At 39.1% G+C, this 25,000-nt stretch overlaps 1 protein-coding gene across 1 annotated transcript in view; it reads right to left on the bottom strand.

The window, feature by feature from the left end:
* The window catches only part of RELN (reelin), a 352,879-nt gene that overhangs the window by 240,903 nt on the left and 86,976 nt on the right, over window positions 1–25,000 (bottom strand). Inside the window, 1 exon segment of the mRNA XM_063134189.1 lies at window positions 18,619–18,754. Coding sequence (XP_062990259.1) covers window positions 18,619–18,754 — 136 coding nt within the window.

Below are 25,000 nucleotides of genomic sequence, written 5' to 3'. Positions count from 1 at the left end.
CAAGCTTCCAATGCATGGAATTGCCCTAAGATCTGAGTGTCATAGACTCTTAAGAAGAGAGATAGGGTACTAATCTACAGCCTTCTGAACCCTGCCTTTGTTACAAGATTGCTTAAAATGCATTTTATTGAATTAAGATAACAAAGGAAGACTATTTACAAGTATTTAATTGTTACAGCTATTTAAAGCACAATGGAAGTTTGAGCTAAAAATATCTATGACCTTTTGAGCATTGCCAGCCCCAGGAGGCTATGGATACTAATTTTAAGAGAAAGGCCAATCCGCTATGGTCAGCACAAAGAAAAAGCCAATGCCTGGGATGGCAGAGATTCCCTGGCAGCAGTAGAAAACGAGATCATTTGTTTCTTCACCAAAGTGAAACACTGCACAGTACATTGCAATGTTCCCAGAACCTACACAATTACCCTTATCTCACAGCCAGAAGGTAACATACTGTACCTTTGAGTTTCAGGACCACCTTACGTATAGGCATACTACTGAAAGAGAGGTAACAAAAGAAGTCCTATTCCATAAATGTTTGGCATGACCTAAAACATTTGGCATGACCTAAGGAGCCATTCTGCCAACAAGCCTTCCACATGGAAGGACACCTTACTCTTAGGTGTTCTCCCACTGCTTAGGATGCAGGTAGGGGGATCATATAGAAGGAGAATATCTGGGAAGGATATCAAGGGAAGATTTCTTCCAGATGCTGTAATAATTTAGGATCTTTGGATCTAATCTACAGAATGAGGATTGACATAAAACAAAACTTCAGTCGGTAGAGTAAGTCTGCAATTTGTAAAGCAATCTCAAGCCTTCTTTTGCTCCAACAGCCCCCACGTGACTTTAGTGCATTTAACCTCATTTCAGGATGTTAAATCAATGGGTGCTTGGAGAAGGGGTCTCTCTGTTATGGTGCCACAGGGAATATAAGTGGGGTCCTGCAACAACATGTTGTAGTGTGGAATATGTTTGTTCCGAGTTCTAGTCACTCCATTCCATTTCCCCCCTTTCTGGTTCTCCTTCTCTCCTTCCCCCAACAGTCAGTTGGTATTCTGTGCCCACTTAAAATACACAGTCCTGATTGGACCATTTTAGGGTGCTTTTCCCCACACTTGTGCTCAATCCCAGGTACATTAAAATCTTTGATTTCTCTGTTGGAAGCTCCCACCTCCATCCCTTGAAACATTTTACAATAGCTTTTCAGTGCGAGCCAGCAAATGACTTATTCAGGCAATGGAATACATCAGTCTACACTTTTTTTTAATCTTTGTGGTTTCCTCTACCCTCCTTCTCTAGCTACTCCATTCCATTTCCACTCCCACCCTGTTTCCTTCTTGCCCTGGCCCCAGTGACTCCATTCCATTACCAGGATTACAAGTCACAGAGCTACCTTGGGGCTATGTGTGTGGTTTTGTTCCTTCCTTGTTTAGGTTTTTTTCCCCTTAATATTTTTTGTACCCTTGAAAACCCCAGGGTTACCCTGAGTCTTATTATACCTTCCACTTGTGCATTAGTGTGTAGTTTGGGCTACATTCACAAGAGCATGGGAAGAACTAGATTGGAAACAGAAAGAAGGCTGATGATAAAGTATAAGCAGCAAATGAAAGCTAATTTATTTTAGCAAGCTTTCAATGTTGTTTTAATGTGGCTATTATGGTGATTTGCTATTACTTTATTATTGTTCCTGGTCCTTGGAGAATCATTGTTTCTTGTTTTTGAGGGTTCAAAAGCTATGAATTTTGACAAGTGCCAGTTTGTTTTTGTTTGTTTAATCATGCCATGGACTAATAAATTATTTGCACTTCTTTTAATTCACAGCTGTTGACAGCTTTCCTATACAGATTAAAACAAACACTATCTATTAAATAATGCTAAATCAATGCCATTTTACACAGAAGATCTTAGAAACAAACCTAGTATCACATTAATAGTAAATGAATGCATTATGATCAATTCGTTATAATTACAGTGAATAGCAAATACATGTTGAATGATGAGAAGCTTTACATGTTACGAAGAACAGAACTTGACAAGAAAACCAATTAGATATGATTTCCTTAAGTCCACTACACCAATAGCCATAAATGCATTTATCAAACATTTAAATGAAAAATCCATAATACCATTAAAATGAATTAGCAGAGTCCTGTAATAAGACTTTTGGAGTGTGTTCAAATTAAATGGTCATTGCTAAAAGACCTTTTCAGGCCAGCTTGGTGTGAAATAATAATTCATATCTAGGATGTTTTAGATGCCTACACCATAGCCACTAAGATGGTTTAGTTGTGTTACCCACAAGTAGTGATATGTAGGATACAGAACCCTTTATCCAATAAAGTATCTTTACCTATTAGGGTTTTAGAAGATTCTGTAGAAAGAAGTCCTGCACAAATGTCATTCAAATTCTGAATGTGGAATTTTGTTGTTTATTCATTCAGTCGTTTCCGACTCTTCGTGACTTCATGGACCAGCCCACGCCAGAGCTTTCTGTTGGCTGTCGCCACCTCTAGCTCCCCCAAGGTCAAGTCTGTCACTTCCAGAATATCATCCATCCATCTTGCCCTTGGTCAGCCCCTCTTCCTTTTGCCTTCCACTTTCCCTAGCATCAGCCTCTTCTCCAGGGTATCCTGTCTTCTCATTATGTGGCCAAAGTACTTCAGTTTTGCCTTTAATACCATTCCCTCAAGTGAGCAGTCTGGCTTTATTTCCTGGAGTATGGACTGGTTTGATCTTCTTGCAGTCCAAGGCACTCTCAGAATTTTCCTCCAACACCACAGTTCAAAAGCATCTATCTTCCTTCGCTCAGCCTTCCTTATGGTCCAGCTCTCGCAGCCATAGGTTACTACGGGGGATACCATTGCTTTAACTATGCGGACTTTTGTTGTCAGTGTGGTGTCTCTGCTCTTAACTATTTTATCAAGATTTGTCATTGCTCTCCTCCCAAGAAGTAAACGTCTTCTGATTTCCTGGCTGCAGTCAGCGTCTGCAGTAATCTTTGCGCCCAGAAATACAAAGTCTGTCACTGCCTCCATGTTTTCTCCCTCTATTTGCCAGTTATCAATCAAGCTGGTTGCCATAATCTTGGTTTTTTTGAGGTTTAACTGCAACCCAGCTTTTGCACTTTCTTCTTTCACCTTTGTCATAAGGCTCCTCAGCTCCTCCTCGCTTTCAGCGATCAATGTGGTGTCATCTGCATATCTGAGATTGTTAATGTTTCTTCCTGCAATTTTAACTCCAGCCTTGGATTCGTCAAGCCCAGCACGTCGCATGATGTGTTCTGCATACAAGTTGAATAGGTAAGGTGAGAGTATACAACCCTGCCAAACTCCTTTCCCAATCTTAAACCAGTCCGTTGTTCCGTGGTCTGTTCTTACTGTTGCTACTTGTTCGTTATTAGGGAACTTTAAATATAGCAGCTTTGAGTAGTTCAAAATTCATGATTTCAATGAATTGACAAGTATTTTCTTAGGATGGAAGTTGCAGAAGATTAGGAAAGAAGGATTCAGCAATTTGCTTTGTGTGCAAGGTTTCTTATCTTGCTTCTCTGCTTAGATTTATCTATTAATTTCAATGGGGGATACAGCTAGACAAACCTGTCCCTTTGTATGTGAAAAGCTGCTTCCACTATTGAAATTAATGAACAGTTTGAATGCACAGGATTTTGGTATGAACAGAATAAATGAGTGTCTATGAGTAGTGATGCAAAAGAAAAAGTATTTTCCTACTTGTGTGATTCCGATATTCCACTATAGCAAAGCACCACCTAGAGGTTATGTAGTGGGAAGGCAGGAAAGGAAACACTCTTTATATAGAGCTCAGATCTCAATTCTGCAATAAAACAATACGCAGATATAGTGATTAACAGCATTATGTAGGAAAGCTCATTATTCCCTGTTTTTGCTCATTTCTTCAAGCATCAAAGCTTGAGGTTTACTTGTATTATATTAAGTAATTTAGTGTTACCTGTATCATATTAAAACTGAATTTTCCAGGGTGCCAAATGCTGAGCGAAATGCCATGATTCATGCTTATATGGTCATGTAAAGGCACAGAACACTCTTATTTCAGAAAGTATTTTCTATCCATGAGACTTTTTAAATAGCCTCCTGTGTGTTGTATTCAGACATTGTGAATTAATTACCCACTGTGCCTTTAAGTACAATTCTGCCTCCAGCCTTACTGTTCCTGCTCTTTCCTTGGCCTAGGAGACCCCTGCTGCAAGCCTGAATTATACTGCCAGGACACTGTATATAACCTTGTTAATAGACCAGTAAACTAAGTTAACAAGACCTCTATGGAGGCTGAATTCAACAGACAACACCGCCTAACTTGTAGAAGTCCCAAACCAAGATGAACACAGCCTCCCATGATCTGTTACTCATGTGAACATGCACCCAGTTTAGGCTTTGTTTGACTGTCAGATTCATTTCATCTTAATAAACCAAAGTTTGTTGAAACAGGGGCAAGGCTGTTCCTTTCCTTCCTTCCTTTTTCTCTGTGTGTAAAGGAATCACACTACCAGCATGGAGATTTTATAGAGCTCTTCCCTCAGTTTTTCAACCTCCAGGATTGAACTTGCAAGTTTTAATGTGCATGATAGCACCTCTCATCTAGCAAAAAGCTATTCTCTCAGGATCACTTGCAGAAAAACAAGACATTGAGTCCATAATTAAAGTAATCTCTTTCCAAGCAGATGCTTCAGTTGGCTGTGTTATCACATGCTACAAATAGCATCTTGAGGCTCATAAAATGTGCAGCAAATGGTTTTGGCAAATAGCAACAGTAATTTTTCATCTAATTTTGATCCACAGACATGTAACTACTGTATTGTCAGGTTTGGTGGGAAGCCAAAGTAACTACTGTGGTTACTGGACAAAGTCTGTCAATAACCAAAAGGGAAGAGCACCCCAGATTTTATTCTTGGTTAGAAAAACCCTTTACTAAACATCTCTGTCGGCGATGAACTCCCCACAGTATTGCGCACAGCTTCAGAATGAGATAAGGAGACTAGCAAGTCATCCAGGTTTGCTCTAAGAACAACTTAAAATATCCATCCTCCTCAGCACCTCTTTCCTTCTGCCATTTCTAGGTAGTTCTCCAAGCTCCCATTATTTCTTGTTCCACTCTGCACCCCGTCTTCAGGAGTAGGATTTACTCATGAACAGGACTTTATTCCCATCCAACTATAGTCACTGCCCTGGGCAGATGACATAGCCAGCCACATTTCACCTACATTGGCCACCCACCAAATTCCCCTTGTACAGACTCCAGTGCCCCATGGTCTTGATGCAGTACGAACATCCCCAACCCTCACACACACTGCAATTAGCAAATAAGCATATCATTCTGTGAATATAAGACCTAATGCCTCCATTTCCTTTTCATTTGTTGACATTAAAATTACTCTTCAACTTACACTGCTAACAGCTTCATCTTTTTGCAAATAGCTATGTGTTATTGCATCGAGATGTTTACCGTATTTTATCTTCCATATAATGTTCTGGGGATATTGGGGACATTGATTTTTGGAATGCCTAACGAGGGTTCTGTGAAGTAATTTGTTTAGAACATTCCATAATACTTTCCATAAACATTAATGCTGATAAGGTTTGGGTGAAATTTAGAAAGCACATTTTTGTTTTCAGATTAAGGCCTTGGGTGGATGTAGCCAAAATTTGACCTCAAATTAGTAAATTATCGAAATGAAGGAAAAAAGCTGGTATGCCATTCATTTTAAGAAGATGCAAAATCATATCCCTATCAAGAGCTACTTTATTTTCCACAAGATGTGAGGAAAAATTCCTAACTGAATATATAATAGTTAGTCTGCATTTTCTTGAGTGAAGAGTTACTTTTAGAAATACCTAACTATGTGTTAAATTAATAGGCTTAAAAACACTGTTTTGAAACAATTGAGCTTGGTGGGCTAGAAATCCAATTTTAGAAAGGTATTAGAAGCTAAATAAAAGGAGGGCGGGTGCTGAATACCCTTCTTGCTTGGGGCACCATTTGATCTAGGGTGGCGCTGACACTTTATGGGACAGGGCTACAGTCATTTTTAAAAACTCATCCAGGAAATTCTCAGTTCATATTAACAGCATAATTCCCTAATAGTATAAAGTAAAATTATTTGTTGGAGTGATTCCCCCCTCCCCATTCACCTCTTATTTTTGCTCTAAGGTAGTGAGTGGTGCACTGCCATTTTTACATTGACCTACCACTGAATGTGTGGCTCAAAAATAGGAAATTTCAGAGCCAGCCAAATGGAGATGTTTTGCTGCTTACCCCACCTTCTGAACTCACTGGGCCCAACTGATTACCTGCCAGAGGCTGCCAGGCCGTGCCCTAACTCACCAGGTTCAACTCTACTCTAAGAAGCTGCACATCCAGAGATGTATGGTCGGCGTCCTTTGTGCTCCAGGCTCTTTTTTTTAATGAATTGATGCTCCATTGAATTACACCACGATTTATGTTTTTGGTGAACTGAAATCATGCTCCAATACCCCTAAGGTTATATTTCTGTAAGAAAAAAAATCAGTGTCAAGGCTGACACTCTAATAATAAACTAATGGTGGCACATATAAAGCAATGGGCACATCTCTCTGGGGGAAGGAAGAGATCAAACAAATTCCGATATAAAAAAATATTCAGATGAACATTTGTGAGAAAGAACGCCATTTCTTAAAAAGGAATGTATTATTAGTTACTGCTAGTAGGAACTGATCTAATTCCATTCTCTTTTCAAGAAAAATATGACTGGATGCTACACAGAAACACTCTCAACATCTTCTAACTACCCAAGGGCTACTAATATAACCAACCTCCTGCCACTGTGCATGACAAATGTATTAGAACTGTAGCTCTACAAAAGAAAGACACTGCACTGTGATTATTTTTATTCTGGCATCATGATTCAGTGAAAGAAAATGATGTTATCCTTTAAAATGCAGTGACCATAGAAACAGGCCTATGTTTTGAGTCCAAATGACTTTTGGTAGGGGTTGCATATATTGAAATAAAATATTGTAAAAGTTGCATACAGAATGACTCTTTCTGGCTGCAATCAATGTCTGATTGTTGTCCGGAATGTTTGGCTCCACATTTCTTGAGACGGGTCACTGCCATGCGGCACATAGTATTAAGTGGCTTCCCCCAGCCTGTAACAGCCGCTTAAATCAGCTGGCCGATTCACCACTGTTCTGGATGAACTTAGAAATATGCAGTTTTCTCTGTACTTATGATTTTAAAAGGCTGCAAAACCTCTTAAGATGTTAGCTCTCCTGTTTCTGTATAGCCTTTATTTATGAACATGATTTTGGCATTAGAAGTTTAGAGCCATTATAATGTTGCAATCTCAGGTGAGCTCCACTTAAGTGGGACAGAGGGATTCAATGACCTAGTTCACATTTAGTGACAATCCATGGGTTGTTTAGTTCATGGGTTGTCAGGGATGTGCATGAGAAAGTGCACTGCCTCCCACCGGTTCACTCCGTTCTGCTTTGCATCTGGTTTAGCAAACAATCTAGGAAACCCCATTTCTGGGTTATTTGCTGAGTGTCTAAATCTGGCACTCTGGGCTGTTGATAGAGAAACAACCCATGATTGCTGATGTTAGGTTAAAAGTCTATGTTGTTTCTCCCTTAACAATCCAGAGTGCTGGGTTCAGATGTCCCACTAATCAACACCAAAATAAGGCATTCCTGGGTTGTTTTCTAAACTGAATGCAAAGTGAAAGCAGCAAGCAGCTGGAAGACCACATGCTCACCCCACCGGGACCATAAAACCTTTTCAACATCTTCTAGTGCAAATGAGCCAAATGTTTCAATGTCTCTACTTTAGTCTGGAACTCCCTTCTTCATATTCTACAGTAACATGATGGATATTGAATTCATACTGCATGTTGCACACAGATAAGGAATAAGAATCTACATTTTCTGGAATTTCCCCACAGTGTTGAACATTGCCAAGAAATCCAGGTTTCTAAGACAATGATAAATAAACTGATATTAAGATCTAACTGCTGGTGTCCTGAATACAAATGCTAAGGTGTGCTCTGCCACCTTGCCTAGAGATGTCTTGTTGCTTTGCTATAGTCCTTAGAGTGTGAGAGAGTCTGGGACCTCTGGGCTACAAGTATCCAAGCACAAGACCATTTGCCATAGGATATATCCAAGTAAGGAGACATATATGTGCATGTGAGAACAGTAATGTTTTCTCTCTGTCTTTCAGTAGAATTAAAAAAGCATACTGTGCATTCTTCCCACACAGATGGTACCTTATTTAGAATCCTCCAAAAGATAATGCCTCATGGGACTTCACTCTGAAACCTTTGATGTAATAACACAGAGTATTTCTAAATATATGCATGGTGCCTTTCTTTCACCACTGGCTAATCTCAACCATCTTATAAACACCTGGAAACATCTGGGAAAGACTTCCAAACAGAAGATGTGGCTTCCATGCAAATCTGAGCTCCAACATCTCTTGTATGTGAGATATTAAGCACAGTGGATCAGCCTTTAAATAGTTCTCCAAAAGAACATTCACCTTACTATTTTTAACATACCAAAAAGACATTCTAGCTCAGTGGTTTACCAGAAAAATGTGGTTTTGTTCAGACAGTATGTCACTTTTCCACCACAATTTAAAGGATCTGAACAGACCATGTCATCTTGCTGGATGCTTCTATAAATGTTTTAAGCCTCTCCATTCATATTATAGATGGTTTGCACAGATACATCTGTTAGCTCAGTTGTCATCCACCAGAAACAATCCTAGACACAGACATGCAAATTACATATCTGGAAGAGCAGATTTGAGGTTTACCATAAACTGAAAAGTTCTAAAACAAATCACCAACACAGAGTTCTTATTAGGAAGCTATAGTGACATGATCAAACTGTAAAAGAGCACTTGATTCCCTCCCTTTCTAAGATCTGAGTAGATTGTGTCATGACCCTGAGGTGGTCTGACCTCCCATCTTCAGGGGGTTAAGCCATCTCATCCCATTTTGGATGAGGTACCAAAGTGGGAGAGGGAATAATAGGGCATTCCTATTACACTGGAAGTGTTAGAGGAGCCCATTGTGCCAGCACCTTTCTGGCCTGAGCGTTTTTTATGTTCTCCTTTGACTCTCAGGACACCAACCTAGAAGTCCCAATGAAACCACGGTCTCCCCTGTGTCACCAGAATCAACAACTGTTAAAAGTTTTGAACCACATAACTGCAGTCTGTCCATCTCAGGGTTAACTCCACCCACCCATGTTGACCACTGGGTCCTTGTGGGCAGGAAGGAGTATAAAGGATTTCAGCTGAGCCTTGCTTGAGCAATAATGTCTGTTTGAGCCCTGCCATGTCTTTTATTTCTAATTTTGTTCTCTGATCTTGGCTTCAGGCTTGCCCTCTGATCCTCATTGCTCTTCAGTCCTGACTCCCAGTTCACAAATCCTGACTCACTCCAGGCTGCCTCCCATGGCCCAGCCGTGTGGCATCAGTCACAGAAGGCAGAGCTAGATGGAGAGTCAGCTCTATCTAGGGCTCAGTCTGTTTGAACCTCCAACTTAAACTCCCCATGGAGCTGTCCAGGGTGCTATCTGCATCTTGAATCTGCATCTTCGCCTTGCCTACTTGGGCATACCTGCATTACGAAACTTGGATTTTCCCTCAGCTTGTCTTGCTTGATGCTTCACTGAACCCAGAATTTTGTCCTGCTTGCCTCAACTGATTCTGTACTGCTGGCCATGAATACACACATACCCCACCCAGGGGAACAAAGCCTCACACAGCTATGACAATTGCTTACAACCGAACAGACTGTGGCTCTTATGTATCCTGGGTTCAGTGCAATTTTCATTCATGCAGGCTCATAAAATATTTTATAGATCTTTCCTACAAATCTTTTTAAAATGCCCTTACACAAACATTGATTATAATTCAGCTAAACACTTTTAAGTTGTATTCATTGTATCCCATTCAAATCAAGGAGATGATTCACATACATTTTTTCTTGGAAGTAAGTAATCTTACTAAGTTCAGGGTGACTTGCTTCTAAGTAAGTGTACACAGAACTGCCTAGGTGCCCTTGCCATGACTCTGGGATGCTTATGTTCAATGTTTCTACATCATCTTGTCTTTTGAGGAACTGAACTGTTGCCATTGATGTGAATCCCTGTGTGTCCCAGTGGATTCTGGGGCATGACATGGGATACATACCCAGTTCATGCAGAGCACTATCCAGGCACGCTGGGCTTAGCATTGCCCCATACAAATTATGAGTGTGCCTAGAGCATAGGCAATACCGATGTGGCTGTGCACTGCAGAGAAGATTAGCAGTGGTGGGAAAACTGTCTTTCAGGAAAATTATCTACCACTGAGTAACCAATGATAAATATCTAAAGAAACTCTAGGTTCCACAAAACACTGTTTGGTATTCCTCTTCAGTCTGGATCCTACTGGATCAGATCAAAGGCCTACGTAGTGCAGGATCCTGTTCCCCAGAGTGACCAACCAGATGACTCTGGGGAAGCTCAAAATCTGGACAGGAAACCAATAGTGCCCACTGCTGCTTTCCTCCAGATTGCTATTCAGAGGTATGCTGCTTCTCATTCTGAATATCACCAACATGCTTATATCCCCATCATGTCTAGCAGCCATTATTATCCTTATCGTCTATGCATTTGGATTTCCTGCTAGCTCAAAATAATGACAGTTTTTTAATTTTACTTTCACTTTTGCTACCATCAAAATGCACCTCCGTTTCGCAGTGGGTTTTTAATTACCATGCAAAATTTCCTGGAATGTATTTCCTGCTGGCCCATACTTTATGTGTGGCTTAGAATAAAATAATTAAAATATAATAAAACTAATTTTAACACAATAAAAATACAGAAGCAGGATAAAATAACCAGAGAAAACAACAACAGGGGCAACAACAAAATTCAGAATAGACCAAAAGCTAGTTGAAATAACAGTTTGCCTTAAACTGAAAGCTGGCAGGATGCAGAACAAGGCCTTAAGATGGTGAGTCAATAGATGAGTAGGATCATAAGGAAAGGGGTGGTCCTTCAGTATCTTGGTCCCATATTACTGCAGGTTTCATAGATAAGAAGTAGCATTTTAAATTGTGCTTAGAAATAAACTTGAAGCCAGTGCAGGTTAAATAGATTCAGAGTAATATACTCTAAAAGAGACTCCAGAAACCACTCCGGCTGCCACATTTTACATCATCTGACGAGCCTCCAATCCCAGCCCCCAATCATATGGACTAGTGGGAGGACTTACAGAGAATATATAAGGAGAGTCTAAGCTTCAGCTCATTCAGGTTAGGGAGCTTTGTTGGAGAAGCCCAGGGACTGGCCAGCCCGCTTGCTCCTAAAACTTGGACACATTGTTGAGCTCTGTGTCAATAGCTACACCATTCCTGGAACCATAAACATCAAACTTTGAATAGCAGGGTTTTGAATAGCAGAGGGTTGAATAGAGGGTTTTGAATAGCAGAGTTCTGTCTGAGCTGAATTTGAAAAATTATGAAAGTTTGAATGGCAAAACTCACTTACAAACTAGAGAAGAATGTCTCAAGGAAAGAGCACTCTGATTGTAAATCACTGGAGCATTATGAGCTGGACAAATTTGTACTCCAAACCAGATAAGTATGAATGATGACAACATCAGTAATTGAATCTATTCACACTTGACAAGTGGCCTGATTCAGACATATCAACACCATTGTTTAGTGGTAGAAGAACAGCCAACTGCAAGGTTTGGACTTTTCACACTTTCATCTCCTCTTCCAGCACACATTTAATCTTTGGGTTGTTTAGTGTGATGTCTGAACTTGAAATTCCAGTTTATTTCTTCCCTGACAAGCAAGAGTTGAAATCCAAGGAACCCCAGATTTTACACCGGATCTCAACTCTGGCTTATCAGGGGAGAGACAAGTCAGAGTTTTAGGTTCAGTTGTCACACTAAATAACCCAGGAATGGAGCACCCCTGGATTGTTTAGCTGATCTCACTGATAAGAGGAGACCAGCAGGAGTACTTAAGCAGCATGCATTAGCACACCAGCTTGTTCATGACAACCCAGGGGTTTAAAAATTAACCCTGGGTTGCAGTTATGTGAAAACTGGGCCAATGTGCGAGCATGATGCTTGGTAAAGCTTTTAATGCTAAACCATGGTTTACCATTATATCCACATGTAGCAGCTGCCTTTTGCAGTTAGAAAAGCTACAAATAATCTACACTACACATAACCATGTAACATATCATGCTTCAAACAATATATTTGGAGTTTTCTGTCCCGAGTTGTTTAGCATGATGTTGAAACTTGGAACTCTGTGTTGTCACTTCTCTGACAAGCTGGAGTTAGAACCCATCAATCCAATTGTGAAACGTCACAAGTGTATATTCACTTAAATGTTTGGGTTTATGCAAAATTTGCATGGAAGAGGCAATAAGGAAAGAATGAAGTCCATTAGCATTTTACTATTTCAGATTGGCCAGAATGTTTGCAATCAGAGGAGGGACCAGTTGGTGTATTCTTTTTTAGATATATTATGGACTTCATTGTTAGGGAAGTCAGATTCATTCTTTATACCCAGTGTTTGATGATCTGATTGCACACTGACAGCTTGATCCATAGTATCAAACCAAAAAGGTGTGCAATGGTCAACAATATCCAGTTGATGCTAACAGTCAATCTCCATAAACACATCCAACACATTTCAAAAAGATACATCAAACACTGGGAATAAATATACTATGGATCAAGCTGTACATTAGCCTAAAGATGCAGCTGCAATTAACATCAATCAATCTCCATCCATCTAATAGTGCTTACCTGTATCCTGATGTTATGACATTAGGACTGGGTTCAGACAACATGATAACCAGTGGTGATTGAAATAGTCAGTGGTTGGTTATTTAATCCACCATGGGTTATTGCGTTGTGTGGAGGGAGTTTTTTAACCAACGGCGGTTATTTGGCCAAAATAACAAATGCAAATAACCACAGTTGGTTAAAAAACTCCCTCCAAAATAGCCAATGCAACTCTGCTGAGCAGAGTTGGAAATTTGAACTGTTGTGTGGAGGGCATCTTTGGTTAGTTCCTTGGTCACCATTGGTTATTTTGTCAGCCACAGAATCGCAACGCAAGAGCGTTCAAAGTCGTGGCTGCTGCTGTAGCCCATCTGGCAGGATAGATTTTCGGCAGCAATAGCTGATGGGATATTAGCAGGAGGACTTAGAGGGGAGAAAGGGCAGAGGAAGAGTGAGCCACCTCAACATGGACTAATAGTCAACTCAACGTAGATCCTAATCCACGCCATTGTTGAATATTATCATGTTGTGTGGGGAGTAAGCCCTAGATAAACAACTGTTGAGTTGGTTACTCCACTGTTGACTATTGTGTTGTCTGAACACAATCCTAGGTATTTTTCTAGCCCCTGCTTCGCAGTATTGATGCTCCTGGCAGGGAATGTCTCGATGCAAGTACACAAAATTCTGCTCTAAGGTGTTATGAGTGGGGAGGGTGGCACTAAATACATAGTTGCTGTTTTGGGTGGCAACTGTAATCAGTTTTGTCCATTTCTGGGCATCCCTACATTTTGTGCATTTATATAAGCTAAACAGCTGTAAAATGGAATGGTTTTTAGTTTGTATCTGGTCAATGTAAAATAAATCCTCAGCCTTCAAAGACTATCAAAGAATTTAGGATTAATAGAATGGTCAAGAAAGAACAGCACACCCATGACCTGCAAGCATTTCTCAAGATGAAAGGCACTTTATTTAATGTTCCTTGGATCAAGTTAACTATCAAAAAGCATGGTTCTCTGCTAATGAAGCATGTGACCACATTTAGAGAGGCTTTAATCGAAAAATAAATGCCACCAATTTAAGTTCTTGGATTTTTAATCATTTGCACATACACTTCTTAATAGTTTTTTAACAACATCCAGGCCCCATGATGGAATCCAGGGTAGGACTTTGGTATTTGAAAGCTGTTATCTACTTGTAGCTCTCAAGGGCAGTTTGGTAGCTTCTGTTCAGTTCTCAAAGAATAAACATCAGCTTTACAAAATATCAGGAACTAATTAGCAAACCTGTGATCTGTGTCAGCGAAAAGGTCGGAAATGAATTAACATGAAGAATGAGCTGTTTCTTCATTCCTAAGGCTAAGCTGAATCATACTTATCCCAGTATCAAGCAGTTTGGCTTATTTTCCAGCGTCATTGATAAACATGTTTCTGACTTTCCCAAATGCCAGTCCACTCTAAACTGAAACTTTTTACACATGGTGCCAACCATAACTGTTCCCCACATGACTGTTTTTAATTAGGAATGGGAGCAGACACCCTTAAATGGTGCAGCCATGTCATTTAGGGAGCTATTACATGTTACACACATGTAACAAAACCCTGATGGCAGCTTCTACTAGGGCAAAGCAGCTTTAGGAAGGTATGATTGGGAGCGGAAAAGTGGGGCAGGAGAATGGTTTGGATGGTATCTGCAGCTGAAAAGCAGTGGGGCAGGGCAAGGCTAAGAACTCCTCCCTGAATCCAGATTGCTACCTTTTGAAGTTACTTTTCCCTAATAGAAGTAGCCATCAAGGTTTGGCACCCTTTGCATTTCTACCTTTATTGGATATGCTAAGTAGTGAAATATAAGAGAACAGTAGTAACAGAAAACGAAAGGCAAAATAGGTTTACCCTTCCTTCTCTTGCACATGCTTTAAAAGACTTTTGAAGCCTGTTGTAAATTTTTAATATAGGCTAATCCAACCAAGAATCATACATGCACAGAGGCAGTGTGTATTCCTGACCGGATGGGGCATCACACACACCAATGGGTCATGTGTGCACAGTCCTCCAACTCAGTCCACCAGCCAGGGCTATTATATAGGCATAGTCTTCCCCCACCCCCCTAGCCAAAATTTCACCAACCAGCTTTTTGAGGAGGAGAAGCAGCGGATGAGATTCACTGCCCCTCTCCTGACCAACAATGATTAAAAAAGAGAGTTCAGCTGCTCTGTGTGTATTCTGTTGGATTAGAGCTGTAAGCAACCATTTTAAATTTGGCAGGCTGATTTTTATGCACATTTACTCCCAAGTAAAACCTACTACATTCAAAGGAACTTATTCCCAAGGAAGTGGCTTTCAGCCATGTATAGCAATCTGAAGCATGTTTCCAAATTAAATGTCAGTTCAGTGGTGTTTACTCCCAAGTCCTCAAGTACACATATGATTGCAGCCTTAAATACATATCACTCGCATGCAGCTGAATTTGCTCCAAACAGAATAACTGAAATTTACTTATATCTATAACAAGTATTTTTCTAAAGTAAATTGATCTAAGAGTTTCTGTCTAACCAATCTCCTTAAAATTATGGGAACTTTAGTGCGCAAATAGTGGATAACATGGAAGTAATATCCTGAGTTGGAGAGAAACATTTTCCCTAGTAATGTTCAGTGCTCTTTCTGAGAAAAAACAATACATGTGATTTTAATGAAAGTTCAGTTGGCTACACAAACTTCTGTGGCTGGTATGCCTTAAGAATAGAATGTTGATTATATTGCTTAATCAAGGTAGTCAATAGGTTTATTATTATTTATTTGTAAAAACATGCCAACAGCCATTAATTCACCGCATATTCCTAAAGAACAAACCTGCTTCTAAGAATATATGTTTATCTGTTTATGGTTCAGAAAAGAGAAAGGTGGTCTCAATTACAACAGCTACAATTGCTTTCAGCTACATTTTGGCCAAAATAATGGATGCCACTTTGCAGAGCAAAAGAGACCTCACAACAATCCCTCAACTGCAGCAATTTGTGGGCATATAAATATGGAATAATTAGTCTTTTATCCAATTTATGATGGGGAAGGCAGACTGGAAATACTTTCACTTTCAGCTGCGTTATAGTAATGATAGTTCCTGGTTATGACCTATAAAGCCCTATACGGCTCGGGACCAGGTTATCTGAAAGCCTGCCCAAATTCTGAGATCTTCAGGGGAGACCCTTCTCTTGGTCACCATCACAGGCACACCTGGTGGAGAAAGTGAGAAAGGGCCTTCTCGGTGGCTGCTCCAGAGCGCTAGAACTGGTGTGTTTCTGGAGGCAGGCTAAAACTTTCTTGTTCCAGCTGGCCTTTGTGGACTAGTCTGGACCTCTGTTTATGTGTTGTTTATATATTGGATTTTTTTTTTAAAAAAAATCATATTTTAAATGTTTTAAAATGTTTTAATATTGTAGTATGTTTAATATTTTTTTTAAAAAAATGTATATCTTTATTTGTTTCAACTCTACATGTTTTAATTTGTAAACCTGCCTTGAGTCCCAATGTTGGGGAAAAGGCGGGATATAGTAATAATAATAATAATAATAATAATAATAATAATAATAATAATTTTGAAATCACCCTAAAAACTGGCCCTGTATTAATGAAGACAGTCTTATTTATAGAGCATATATTGAAGTAAATACAGGCTACTGTAGCACACCTGGGTTGTTATTTAGTATAGAGAAAGTTCAATCATTTATCATTTATAATGAAAAAGAACCAAGCAAGTATCCATATCTCTAAAAACAAACCAGTGAAGAATAGAATATACTGGTGTCTCCCCCTCCACTATCACATAAGCTAGGTTGCCTAAAAGATAAGAGTAGCTATGTATGTCAATTTGATGACCCTAGTAGGAAAGATTTATTATGTTTTATGCCAAGGCTTGCAATCTGGAGAGCATCAAAATGAAGTTGTCAGCTGATAAAACATGCAGGAAGAGGCACAGATAAAACATAAAGAAACTAGGGAAGTAATATATGGGGAGCCAAATTTTGAAGATTTGTGAGAGGAGAGGTGGAAATACGTATGTTACTTTAATGTAGTGCTTAAGAGAATGTTCTCAGCTATAAACCCATTATCGTTTTGTAATATTGTGTAATATTAAGGGAATAGTGTTGGCTTACCTTACAGAGTTGCTGCAAGGCTAAATAAATGTATTACATCAATGGGAGTTTAGCAAGATAATGCCTATTACCTTCATTTATTTATTTATTTATTTATTACATTTCTATACTGCCCAATAGCCGAAGCTGTGTGCATAAACTTAGTGTGCATAAACTTTTATATAGGGAAGTTCAGGATCATGCTAGATGGTCCCAGTGGTGGAGTTACTATAGCAGGGAGCTGCAGTACTAAATCTATCATTTGCTTTCATTTAAAAAGTTCTAAAGTCTCTTGCCTGCTCTGGAATCAAAATCAGGCATTCCATCACCATCCACTAAATCATACTGCCTGGGGAATCTTTTGCCAATTGGTAAAAGGCTGTTGACAAAAGTCTTCCTGAAATAAGTGTTCGATTTATTTATTACATTTTTATACTGCCCAATAGCCAAAGCTATTGGGCGGTATAAAAGCGTGTTATACTTGCATAGATGCCAGGGACATAATGTAGTACCAATGCAGGAACTTTGCCAGCAAGAAAACCGTGTTAAGGTCTCATGGTGCTGGATTTATATCCATTGCAGATTGGGTTAATGGTAATACTGGTCAATTTTATCATTTATATCAATAATATACATGTGATAATCATGACTGAGGAGGTGTGTGTGTGTTTCTGCGTGCTTAATGTAGATTTTGTAGGATGAAAGCAGGATGGAGTTATAAATTGGGCCGAGTTGAATATCATCCAGCACTGGTTGAACCAGCATCTTACTCAGTATACACCTGTCAATTCCTGGCAGCAATTCATGTGTCATTCAATTTTTTCAGCCACCCTATGCAAAACAAATTGCCACTTGGCAGTAATTGCTGTATCCATCAACGCATCAGATCAGACATCACTTCCTTCATGTGGCTTTGAACAGAATTATTTACAAGTGTTTGAACGATATCTAAGCCTGTGCTGTCATAGGCATCCAGTGTATGCCAAGGAAGTAAGGTCCCCAAGTGTAACTAAATAATAATGATAGCTAGTAAAGTTGATTAAGTAAGACAGAATACTCTAAGGGGCTGCTTCCCGATGAAAACTGCCTTGGCTTTTTATCATAGACAAAACATGGGCAGCCAGCCTACCTCCTGAACTATAAGACTGAGAGAGGTGCCCTTGTGGCCCAATCCACAAGGTTGGTGCCCTTGTGGCCCAATCCAAATACACATTGAGGGAAAATTTAAAAGGGATTTGCATCTTTCCATGCTACTTTATGTTCATTTCTAAGTAGAATTCATACTATGAAAATAGTGAAGCACAGAATCAGGAAACAAACTACATATTACACAGGGCAGTTGGGGGTGGGATTTAGTTGGCAAAACTGTGTGAGAGAAAGGAGTAAACTCCCTCCATCAATCAAATTCAGAGCATCCCATAGCTACTTTACAGTAAATCTAAAAGCATAATGTGTAGTTTGGCATTATGAGGGGCCAAATGCTTCTGTCTGCTCATTGCAAATGTGAATGGGTAGTATTAGCTTGCAGCGGAAGCTTGGACAAGATGGCCTTTTGGTCTTTTGAAACTACGTGGTTTTCTGTTGAAAAAGTCTTTAAAGATTTAACCCATAACTCATGTATCTTGAGATTTATGAATGTAATATTGTCAGTAACAATGTAAGACACTTACATGAAATTCACACAGCCTGTTCCTGCAGGTGGAGCAATCCAAACAAAACTGAGATTTGTGGTGGGTAGATGGCTTACGTGTGATGCAACCACACTGCACATGAACTGATTTCCAAACTGGTGATCAGACATTATTCCTACAAGGAAAACATAAAGTAAAGATGAAACACATATTCATTTAAACACAAAGTTTCCACATTTCTTCAGAAGCATTAAATAATCAATTTATAACAAATTCAATTTTATGGCAGTGATGACTGAACATTCTACTGTTTAAAAGTCTTTTGGACTTGATCACTAATGCTAAAGGAACTTTACCTTTTGACTTGAATTTCATCAGTATGCTTCCTAGATGCAATATTTACAACCCTCTTTTCAGCATAGCACCTGAGTAAATATCTGATCTGTGATTACTGATTTCATTCTCAGTAACTTTTATTCTCACAGACCTTTTAAAACTGCTGCTGGCTTTATTTTAATGATGTGTTTTAAGCTGTATTTAACATAATCCTTTTTCATGTTTTAGCTACTTTGATATTTATCTCTCTTTTAAAAACTATATCATTTATTTATCACATTTCTATACTGCCCAATAGCCAAAGGTCTCCGGGTGATTCATAACAATTAAAATCATAAAATACAACTTAAGATACAATATAAAAGTTTAAAACTACGGTATATAAATAAGACTAAAAGCCAAAATAAAACCTAGCAAGAATAAAAAGACGTTTTAAATTGTTGTTGCTCTTTTACATTCTTTTCATGGGTTTTCATGCATTTTCTCATTGGTTTTATTCTATTTGCTTTTATTTTATGTATGTTGCCCTGAGAGCTTCAGCTATAAAGTGACTCATAAATTGAATAAACAACAACAACCTGGAGGAAAGTTGTTTTTCTTTCTTTCAGATGATTGATGTGCCACTAACAGGCAACATATGTATGACAGGTAATTCTTATGAATATTGTAAACTATTGTGCAGTCACTGGAAAACTTGAGCTAATTCTTCACACCTGATGAAGAGGAAAAGTTATTTCTTTAGATTGATTAGGTTGAGAAAAGATGAAGAGTCTGACGAAAAGGAGGACAGGGCTCCTGTATCTTTAACTGTAATGTAGAAAAGGGAATTTCAGAAGGTGTCAATTGAAGAGGGTGAAATTCTCTCTTTATCACAACAGTTAAAGCTACACTAGCTATAGTAGAGTGGCCAGATACAAAAGAGGGCAGGGCTTCTGCAGCTTTAACTGTTGTGATAAAGAGAGAATTTCACCCTCTTCAATTGACACCTTCTGAAATTCCCTTTTCTACATTACTGTTAAAGATACAGGAGCCCTGTCCTCCTTTTCATATGGTCACCCTAGACCTGCAGGAATTATGGAGGTAGTATTTAGCAATCAGAGGAATCTCATCTGATATTCATTTGCAACTCAGCTCTTCACTAGTAATTAAACTGTAAATTTTTAAATTCAGTAACCCTGAAGGAGCAAGTTCATAGCTTAGGGGTTCTCCTAGAATCATCTCTGTCACTTGAGGCTCAGGTGTCCTTGGTGGCACCGAGTGCCTTCTACCAACTTCTGTTCTTGGCCCAGCTACATCCCTATCTGGACAGGGATAACCTAGCTTCGGTTGTCTATGCTCTGGTAACCTCCATGTTTGATTACTGCAATCCACTCTACGTGGGACTGCCTTTGAAGACGGTTCAGAAGCTGCAGCTTGTGCAAAATGCAGCAGCCAGATTAATAACGAGGACCAGGAGGTTCAAACATATAAGAGCAACCCTGGCTCATTTGCATTGGCTTCCTGTATGTTTCCAAGCCCGATTCAAGGTGCTGGTTTTAGAATCATAGAATAGCATTTATTTTAACCTATAAAGCCTTACATGGCTTGGGACCACAATACCTGACAAAACGCATCTCCCAACATGAACCTGTACTCCAGCTGGCAGGGTAGATTTTTGTTAGCAATGGCTGATGGGATACTAGCAGGAGGACTGAGGGGGGGAGAGAGGGCGGAGGATGAGTGAGTCAACTCTGCATGGACTAAAAGTCAACTCAGCACTGATCCTAATCCACACTATGGTTGATTATTATCATGTTGCGTGGGGAGTACCCCCTAATTAACTGTCAAGGTGATTATTACCCCACCGTTAACTAGTGTGTTGTTAACGGTGTTGTTAACGGTTGTTAACTCAGCCCATGTGTAGTGCAAAAAGGGGCTTCCAATCCCTCAAGATGTAGCAAAAGGCAACTCTACACAATCCTGCTTAGGTGAAAGAAGCCCAGCATGACACTTGGAATACAATCCCCAAAGTGATAATTGGGTTTTGCAAAAGGGCAGAGGAACTGCAGTAGTGGAGAAGACAGCTGCAGCAATGCTTGGTTTATTCATCTTGTAGGTTCACTAGAGTTATGTCAATGGCTTGGAATTTAATCATTGAAAGAAATCATTTCATTATTTTCTGAACATTAAAGTGAAAAAACGTTTTAAATTATATATATATATATATATATATAAATATATATATATATATATATATATATGTATATATATATATTTGTACATAATGTATGAGTGGAGGAAGCATTTCTTTAGTACAGGTCAAACAAAGAAATATTGAGCGGAAAATAATGACCTTTTTTTGTAAACCGCCCAGAGAGCTTCGGCTGTGGGGCAGTATATAAATGTAATAAATAACAACAACAACAAGAACAACAACAACAACAATTATCATATAGGATTGCATTAACACTAGCAGTTAATGCGATCCTATGCATGTTTACTCCACGGTAAGTCCCACTGTGTTCAACTGGGCTTATTCCCAAGTATGTGCATTTAGGATTGCAGCCTAAACTAGTGTAAAATATTCCTTTAAAATAGAATTGGAGGGATAATATTTTCATATTGCTACATATACCCAATATTGCTGAGTTGTTGTGTTATGAAAAAAAGTAGCATTCTGTTTCCCACCAGGAAGACTTCTCAGTAACTATTGGCCTTGGGTGTGAAAATGAACAAGCACACACGTTAAGCCAGACTGTGCTACGGGGAACAAGGGGAGGCATACACAGAAAATAAGTAATTATACTGCAGTTCTCAAAACAACCCTGGTGCGTGATAGATATGCCATAGGCAGAACTTTCTTTTTTAAAAATAATGTGCTTGTCTTTTATTGCAAAAGTGCCCAGAACATCCACATAATTTGAGTTAGGACCAGTAAGTGAGAGAGAAATGTAACTGTGCAAATTTTTAACAAAGTTAAAAAAAAACAAAAAACTAGATTTTCCACACGCATCTGGGTCATCAGGGAGTATATCCAAGGTCTGCAGCAACTGAGCATCACTAAATCATACGCTACTTAAATGTGAGGAGGAACCTCTCTGAACTCTCTTTCCCTTGAGTTTTACTGTGTGTGCTCATTGTGCTGAAATAATTTATATGCCACACTACCCAGCTATGTCTTTCTCCACTGTATATTACTTTGCTGTGAAACTATTAGGGTTACTGGCTATATATCATGCCTTATCCAAACCCTCAAAAAGAAAGGAAATGAAAAGCTTAGCCATAAAACAATTCATAACATACTCTGTTCTTCAGCATTCACTGAAATAAAACATCTATATAACGTAGATGTTATATAGGCCACCATAGCATCTGCAGCAGCCTGGTTACATGTCTTGGGCTGGAGCCCTGCCAAAGGGCACAGGGAGAGCCAATGAAAATCCGTAACCACATTTTAGGCTTAAAGCTGTTAAGGTAATAATACTACAATATTATGGAAATCCTTACAAAACCCTGTAAGGCGTAGCAGTATTATTATCCCCACGTTACAAAAGGGGCTGAGGATGAGAGGCCACATTGACTGGGTTTGGACAACACAATAACCAACAGAGGGTTAAATAGTCAACGGTGGGTTAAATAGTCAACGGTGGGTTAAATAGTCAATGGTGGGTTATTGTGTCATGTGTTAGGACTTTTTCACACCACGGTTGATTATTTGGCTGAAATAACAATGCAAATAACCAACCCTGCACAGTGTTGGTTATTGGAACAACTGTTGGTTATTGTGTCACGTATCGGGCACTATTGACTTTTTCGTCACACACAGTTATTATTATTATTATTATTATTATTATTTATATAGCACCATCAATGTACATGGTGCTGTACAGAGTAAAACAGTAAATAGCAAGGCCCTGGCGCATAGGCTTACAATCGGTTATAATTGGCAACTACAGAGTCCCCTGGCAAGAGTGACCAAAGTGGCGACTGCAGATCTAGTCCAGCTGGCAGAACTTGTAATGGCTGATGGGATACCAGCAGGAGGACTGAGGGGGAAGAGGGGGGATGTGTCAGTCAAACACATTATTGACTAATAGTCAACTCAACACTGGCCTTAATCCACATCACGGTTGATTATAATCATGTTGTGTGGGGAGTACCCCCTCAATAAGCAACTGTGGAGTTGACTATTTACCCACCATTAACTATTGTGTTGTCCGAATGCAGCCATAGAGAGTTCAAGACAGAAGCAAGATATGAACTGGGAATTTCCTCATATACAACCCAATTGCTTAGCCACCACACTATACTCTCTCTCTAGAGTTGTCCAATTCAGATGCAACAATCAGAACAAGGGTGAATGTTATGCATATGCACTCCCTCCCTTCTTTCTCATGCCATAATTCAATATTTTCAGGGTTTGTTAAACTAAAGCTTTCCCATTACAGACAAGCTGGAAAACTGACTACAATCCTGATTTGCAAACCAGGATCAAACTGCAGCTTGCAATCCTAGTTTGGTAGTCAGAGTTCAAACCACAGCTTCCCAGCTTAGATATAATGGGAAACTATGGTTTAAAAACTCAAGAGGATTTGTATTAAGGTGCATGTAAGAAGGGAGGAGGGGCAGGGAAGAGGAAGAGCATGAGCAAAATGTCCTTCTGGGAAGCATAGAGAATGCAGAGATGCTTTTGATTCTTCTGTTCATTTGTATTATAACTATTTGGGTGATTCAGTGACCACCTGCTCTTTTGTAATCCCATCAGTTAAATAGAACTGTACCACCTTAAGAGGTGCATGAGTCATCCCTATGTACTTAAATTAGATAATACAAGTATAGTATGTGCCAACAATAATATTAATCATTTTACACCATAGAACAAATTCGTGTATTAAAAAGCATCAATGTTTCAATGCTATGGGTTGTTATACTTTACCTGTTTAAAGATAAGAATAATGCATGGAAGGGTTCTGTAACTAACTGTCATATGATAATCCCATTAAAGTCAGTGGAGCTACTCAATTAACAACCACCCACTGGCATTTAGAATGAAGGTCTAAGTGAACTACACTCATATCTAACATACAGCTGCTGATTGATTTTTTTCTGGGTGATTACATTCTGTTTCACAGGAAAAAACATCAATCTAGTTTGATAGAATGGAAGAGACTTCTAAAACACTTGCTGACTTTTGCAATCAATTAGGGGTCAGCAAGGCTTGATAAATTATTAAATGTCGCAAAGGGAGGGCATACTGACAATTCAGGCCCGTTTTTTTCCTACTCAGTGGGTTATGTCAGCATTGAAATAATTTTATAGTTGTTCTTCTTCTATTATTAAAAGAGAACAATCTCACATCATAACAAGGGGGCAGAGAAAACATTGCACTAAAATAAAAGAGACCTTTGAAATGAAACAAATTTAGGTCCTAGGCTTCTCTCACTCTTTTTTACTGATTAATTGTAGAATATATTTTAGACATGGATTTAAGGAGAATTATACAATCTTTTAGCAATTAGATTCATATACTGTAGTACCTGCCAGGATCAGATCTGATAAATGTTTCCAAAAATATTTTTATAGGCTTTAAAAACAAAACAGGAATACATTAATTATAACAATTCTTCTCATATCCATACAAACAACTATTGAGCTAAGTATATAGCAAGTTATGTTCAATAATGTGCCTATACTAGAAGTGGTAATAATTTTAAGTCCATGACTTGCATGAGCAGCAAGGCACCTAGACCCATAGGGCCTATTCAGATAACGCACTATGCCATGGTTAGGTCTGCTAACCCTTTTTCAGCAAGTGGTTAGTGAGCATAGTTAAACCATGGTTATGGACCCACCATGGTTAGAAAAAATGCCATTCATACGACATGCTAAGCCATCATGGCTAGCTTAAAACACTTAACCATCATGGCTTAGCATGTTGTTTGAACAGGGTCATACATTCCCCCGTCATTCTGCCTGTGTGCTGGGAAGGAGGTCTTCACCAGAGGTTAGTTTCACTTCCATAAAAACTGGCTTATAGTTCATGGTTTAAAACATACTCTGGTGAGTTAAACAATCCAGCTTCATAACTCATGGCATATTTAACTTA

This window comes from Elgaria multicarinata, chromosome 9 (assembly GCF_023053635.1).
Source record: "Elgaria multicarinata webbii isolate HBS135686 ecotype San Diego chromosome 9, rElgMul1.1.pri, whole genome shotgun sequence".
NCBI lineage: Eukaryota > Metazoa > Chordata > Lepidosauria > Squamata > Anguidae > Elgaria > Elgaria multicarinata.
Note: the sequence above shows the minus strand (reverse complement) of the source record. Positions and strands in the feature narration are given on the sequence as shown.